The 6,459-nt window shown below is 44.6% G+C and overlaps 1 protein-coding gene across 1 annotated transcript in view; it reads right to left on the bottom strand.

The window, feature by feature from the left end:
- Window positions 1-3,320: 3,320 nt before the first annotated feature.
- Window positions 3,321-6,459, bottom strand: part of FAM20C (FAM20C golgi associated secretory pathway kinase) — a 55,355-nt gene continuing 52,216 nt past the window's right edge. Inside the window, exons 8-10 of the mRNA XM_033074218.1 lie at window positions 5,373-5,454; window positions 5,215-5,274; window positions 3,321-4,493 (exon numbers count right to left, since the gene is read on the bottom strand). Coding sequence (XP_032930109.1) covers window positions 4,241-4,493; window positions 5,215-5,274; window positions 5,373-5,454 — 395 coding nt within the window. The 3' untranslated portion in view covers window positions 3,321-4,240. The remainder of the gene's footprint in view (window positions 4,494-5,214; window positions 5,275-5,372; window positions 5,455-6,459) is intronic.

Raw genomic sequence — 6,459 nt, 5'->3', positions numbered from 1 at the left:
AACTGGTAATAACTTGAAATTCCATGTGAAAACTCATCCCACAACAAAATTCCTTCCAAATATTGAATTTATTTTCAAAATAATTTTCCTTGTGCACAATTATTTCTGCATATTGAGCCCCAAATAAACAACCATGGGCAAGAAACTCTGTAGAAACAACTGATAGCCAGAATAATTTCTGGAAAATGTGCTTAGTGGTTTTACACTCAGAGCTAGAAGAAAAGCTTGCTCCCTCAAATAATCAGATTACCAAAAATGCCAATTATCAGTGCTCTAGTGTGTGTCCAGCTCCAAGCTGGACAGTCAGCACTTTCAGGCTGAGTCACAAGAGCCTTGCTGGCAGTCACTGGCAGTTCTACCAGGGGCAGGAAGGGACAGTGCCACTGCTGCAGTGGACAGCAGGGTGTCCCCTTGGACCTGCACCACTGCAGTCCCACTAGATGGAAGCAGAACCCCTCTGGATGCTCCTCCCTGCACCGCCCACTCCAGACAAGTTCATTTTCAGTTCAGTGCCCAAGGGCAGCAGCCAGGCTGAAATCCCAGTTTCCCTCCTCCTACACAACACATCTTGCTGCTGCTTACACTGCAATCTGCTGCAGGCTCCCAGCTTGTGTACACATCCCGGGCTCTGCTGATCACAACAGCGATACCTGCTTCAAACAATCAGAGCTTTATGCCTGCAATTTCCCTTTGATGCTTAAATAACAGAAAAACCACAAAAACAAATGAGGCTCTCCTCAGAATTACTCAGGAGAATATGGTAAGCCATTCTGCACTGTCAGACACTGGTGTAATTAGGTGCTTTTAGAAATATATTATCTATTTTTATCTGTTATTTATTGTGCACACTGTATTTATTGTTCTGAACACATTATGCCCCTGACAGGCTACCACAGATCTCTCAGTGTGTTAATTGTCTGGGCCCTGCTGCTACACCCACTTCTGAGATTCAGAGACAAACCAATGGAATCCTGACATTTATTTATCTTCCTAGAGCGAATATTTTTGTCTGGTAAATAGGTAGGGCTCCTAAAGAGATGTTACACCACTAATCCTCCTCAGTTCCTGGATTACTGACCAGGCACACAGTGACAGCCCTTTCAGAGCTCACATCCTCTGCCTAAAGGCAAACCTATGAGGTTTCCAGAATTGACACCAGCTATGTGTTGGGGCAATGCAGATGCACCCCAAAAATGGGGTTTGGCCCTGCCTGGGCTGTCCAGAGCCATCCCTCAGGAACTGAAAGGCAGAGGCACAAGTTCACTCCCTGGCTCCAGTTTCCTTTCTCTCATGCCCACTCACCCCTGCCCACATAAAAAAGGAATAGCAGAACAAGGCAACAATTCTTTTCCCTTCCCAAAAACCTAGAAAATGAGCATGAGTCAAAGCTCCAGCTGCCTGGCAGTGGGAATGCAAACACACCAGAGCTTCCTGGTAGATCCTGAGCAGTAACTCCTGTTCAATCAATCATCCCTTCCACCCCTGCAGTATCCTGCATGTCCTCAGGCACCCTGAGCACAGCTGGGCTCTGCACTCAGCCCTTGCCATCCATCCCCTGAGCACCCTGCAGTGCCTTTGCACTTACATTCCCCCCAGTTTCTCCCCAGAGGCACCAAAGAAAGGAAACCTCTGGGGCATGGGGGCCAGCTCTCCATCCTTCCAAGGGGCATGTCTCATGCCAAAGAAAAGCTTCCCCTTCAGCTTTTCTGGGGGCCTAATTTAGACTAGAAACAAGAAGAATTTTTATAAGTCTAGAAAGCTGTAGCACAGGGCTTACAAGGGGAAGCATCAAAGTCCAGGAGAAGGAAACTGGAGGCCCCCAGAACTCTTTACAAGGATTGTAAAGATTGGCAAGGATTAACAACCTTCAGTTCTCTGCACCTACACAAACACTGCTTATTCCATACTAAACAGCACTTACTCTATAAAAACACTACTAACTTTGCTGATGGAAATTCAGAACCAGATGCATAACAGTAAGTTCATATCCCTGAAAGCACCAGACAGCCTTCTGCAGAGACCTTCAGCTCGAACCACCACTGATCTACACAAAGCCTCTACAGAGCCAAGACCTTCACTGATCTGATCCTCTTTGACCTAAGAGGCTGCCAAGTGCTGCTCTCCAAAAGCAAACCGGGTTTGCTGAGCTGATCCCAGAGGCAGAAAGCAGAGCAGCCCTGGGAAGTTGATTCTACAACTCCTCTGCTATCCTAGCATGATTTCATGGTGAGAAAAAGCTGTGCCTGCAGGAAAACCACAGCCAGGCACTGAGACAGACCAAGGACAGCACCACCCATTTCACCTTTTTATAGTCCCATGTTTTGTTTTGGGGTTTTTTTTTGGCTAATGGGGAGAAAACACTGCAGTTCCAGCGTTGTGTTGCAGAGGAATCCTTGTCATCATAGGTGGGTCTTTAAAGGCAGAAAAAAGCCATGGGATAAAACAGAAATTTTACAGGTTCATGCACAGTTGTACAATTTGAGATATTCTGTTGTCTTTGTTGCCATGCATGTAAGAGCCATGGGAATGGGCAATAAAATATAAAATATGTATTTTTTTAGTGATAATGTATCAACCTAAGAAGTGAATGAGCCCATACTGCAGCATTTTCCCTCATTCAGAATTTTAATATGCTGAAATGCCTACATTTTAGACTACCTGGCTTTTAAAGTATATGGTTATGAATCCCTGGGAAAAAAGACATCAAATGAAATAAATGGCAGCTTTGAATTATACTTGTGATGAACATTGTCATAATAAATTTTCTCCTCACCCAGAGGAGCGATGAGGGACTCCTGCTGTACCACACCATGTTTTCACAAGTCAAATACAACCACTTGTTCAATTTATAGCTTGCTTTTGGGCTGAAAATCTCCACAAATCTTAAATGAATGCAGCTGGGCATGATTCAAGGCTATTTGGATAAGAATACCACGTTTCCAGCTAATTTGGGCTGAGATTTTCTAGGTTGTGCAAGGGCTTTTGCAGCCCAAGTCAGAGGCACTGGTGTTCCTAAACCCTCTGGGGTGTCCAGCATAATCTCTGAGAGGTGTTGCTCTACAGCTTGTTTCTGTAATTGCAAGAGGAAGGGATGCAGAAGTGACAGTCAAAACAATTCTTTCACAGAAAGATTAACTTTTTTCAACACAACAGCTCTTATTGGCATTGCAGTGTGTATTAATCACCAATTCCCTGCTCCAGCTCCATTTGCTGCTGCTACAAAAGGGGATGACAATTCAAACAGCCACTTCTGGGACACCTGGCTGGTGCACAGAGCTCTGCTCTGAGCAAGATGAATGAATGCACTTAGACAAGATGGCTACACATTTTGCATATCTTTATTGCACTTTTACCACGTTGCAAACAATTCCACAAAAATGCTGCAAAAGTAAGCCTAGAGCTGCTGAAAGCAGCTTTTTACCCATATATGTATATATTTACACAAAACTATCAAAAGCAAAATTGAAAAGTAGCAGCTCAGCTATGATAGTCTAGAAAGATAAGAGCTGCCACCTCCTTATGGACAAATAGTACAACCTGTCATTTTACATCACTTTGTAAAACCAACATTCAAGTATTCCTGTCAAAGCACAATTAGTGAAATTCCCTTCTTTTAACCCCTGTATTTATTATCATTATTATTATAATTATTATTATTTTTTTGCCTTTAAAAGTTCATAATGCCTTAACCCTTTAAATGCTGAGTAGCTGGGGGGAAAATAAGCATTCAATTTAAATAAGATACAGTGGATTAGAGCACTTAAAGGGTTAACACAAAATACTAAGTGGACTGTCACCACAAATAAAGTGTGAGTCACAAAACTATGCTGTCCCTCTTAGTTAAATTTGGAAGGTAGGTCTGGGGTTTCATAGATATACCATATATAAATACAAAATATTAAGTAAAGGCCTCCTTTCTGTACAAAAAGGACAAGGAGGTGTTTTGCTATCAGACTGTTGTCTGTCAGTGATTGAGTATTTTCTGAATCTTTTCATAATCTCTCTTCAGGAACTAATGAAAAGCATCACATTAGACTTATTCTTAATGAACTAATCCTTTGCAGAGTCTACACTTTACCTACTTTGGGAACAATTATATCTCATTTCTGAATTCACTGAATTCACAAAGTAGCATACACAGTCTTTTGCAAGACTTTTTTTTAGTTTTGTTGTAGTTTTGTCTCTTTTTCTCCTGTGAATCCTCCTGACTCTCCGGTACAAACGCAGTCTTGCCATTTCACTACCTCTCGGTGGTAGCAGTGTCAGCATCGGTGTTAAAGTCATTTTCCACCACATTGTCATAGCCATCCTTCTCTATGCAGTCACTGACAGCCTTGAGCACAATCCGCAGCCGCCTGTCCATCGCCTCCAAGTGAGGCTGGTAGAGGATTGGGGCTATTTTATCTTTCAGCAAAGATTCTTTCATCAGGAGGCTGAGTTTGTATTCCTCCTTGGCTAGCAGCTGTAATCGCAGATAGGTAGACTTCCTGATTCTAGGGGAGAAGGAGAAGGCAAAAATGCAAATCAGTTATTTCCTGACAGGGCTAAAAGGCTTATGGGCAGCATTACAGCAGCAGTGTAAGAGCCTTATTCTGTGGTCTGAAATGATGAGAACCAGGCACTGTCACAGTCCTAACGAGCAGCTGGCACTGTCACCTGGCCAGTGATCTTTGGAGGTGCAGAGGTTTTGCAGCACAGGTCTGTGGGGTGTGAGGCAGCCCTCACACCCCAAGTGCAGCATTCCTAGGGCCATGTCCATCTTGGCAATGGCACTGTGACACACAGGGCACTGAGCAGGGATGTGTGACAGCAGCAGAGGCTCCTCAGGCTCACCCTGCAGGGCTGCCCAGAGCCCCACAGACAGAGCTCACCCTGCACAGATAAACTCTAAATGTCACTGAAAACCCTGGCCATGGGCACCAAGGAAAGCTGTTGAGAAGCATGTGAACAAGCTGGGATTTTGTCACTTGACTTCCATGAGATGTGTATTTTGTCCTAAAGCTTCTGTCCCAACAGCTCATGGCCATGTTCCTGCACGGTCCTGATGCCAACAGAGCATTTAATGTGGCAGTGCCAATGCTCAGGGTAGCTGGGCAGGGTCACACCATCTCCTCCTCTCCACAGTGTGCAATGAAAGATTCACTTGAACATTTTCAGTGCTGTTAGTGGAAACAATGGTACAAACCAGGGAACACCTCCAGAGGGAAAACATACCTGCAGCACTGGTTTAAAGGCACCAATATGGAAAGTTCATCATGGGAATATTTTCCAAACCTATTTAAAGACAAGAGCAAGAATGTAACAAAGGCTGTTTTAAAGACTGATTTATTTATTTTTCCTTTAATCCCAGAAAGATTATTAAAGGTATTTACCCTCTTCCATTATCTAAGTGGATAATAAAAGTTTCATTTCCAAACTTCTCAAAGGTTTCGTAGTGGTGTCGGTCCATGTTACCTATGGAACAAAGAGAGGAAAACAGACCATTCTCACTCTGGCTTGAGCCTGCAGGTCAGGGCAATGCAAAAGCCCAGTGGTCCCCAAAAACAGTGACTGGGTAGAGCAGAGAAAGCAGTGAACCTGCAGAGCTCATTTTCTCCTACTGTGGCTACCCCAACCTGTGTGACACTGGAAGGGTTGTTAAGCCCTGGCAGCTTTTCAAGCTCTCTTTGCCTTTTACACCTAATCTCTAAAGGACCCATCAGGAGACAAAACCAACCTTCCCACCCTCCAGTAACCCCTCCTGGGGTGCACCAAGGAAATCTCTCTCCAGCACAACAGCATCTCAGCTGTTTGGGGAGCCTGGTCAGGGTAGCTGTGTCCTGAGCACCAGAGCTTCCTTCCCTGGTGGCCAGGAGCTCTGCTCAGCAGGGTGTGTGAAGCAGACATGGTACATGAGATATGTGCAAGGCCTTGCTCAGGGAGGAGAAAATGCCTGCTTTGAGCAGGGGTGTTCATCCTGATCACTTTGTTAATACTGCATTCAGTTTCCTGAACCCCAAGCAAACATCCTGGTTTTCCCCTGGTAAGGACTTTGCCCCAGTTGCTGACTGCCTGGGAGCAGAGCAGTACCATGGCTGTAAGATATGGATCAGCATGGTGCTGATCAGCACAGCTCTCCCTGTGTCATCTGCTTTTTAAGGCCAATCTGCAGAGCACTGCTGCCAAGCCATGAATTCTGTCTCCATGGCAGGGGTCTTGAGTCACTTATAGGTGCCACATATGGCTCCTGAGCTGTCACCTGGCCTCTCCTGCTGCAGCCTATTGCAGGATCTCAGCGGGGGCAACAGCACAGGATGTGTCCATGCTGGAATGTGCCCAAGGATTAAGGATGTAGGTTGGCAACTTAGAGGTGTATTCACTGCAGCAGGAAAGGTTTCATATGAGAATGAGAATTAGGCTTGGAATGTGTCACTATTACCTGGCTGTAAATAATTATTTTATCAAGATCAGGTTACATAA

Source organism: Catharus ustulatus, chromosome 16 (assembly GCF_009819885.2).
Source record: "Catharus ustulatus isolate bCatUst1 chromosome 16, bCatUst1.pri.v2, whole genome shotgun sequence".
Classification (NCBI taxonomy): Eukaryota; Metazoa; Chordata; class Aves; order Passeriformes; family Turdidae; genus Catharus; species Catharus ustulatus.
Note: the sequence above shows the minus strand (reverse complement) of the source record. Positions and strands in the feature narration are given on the sequence as shown.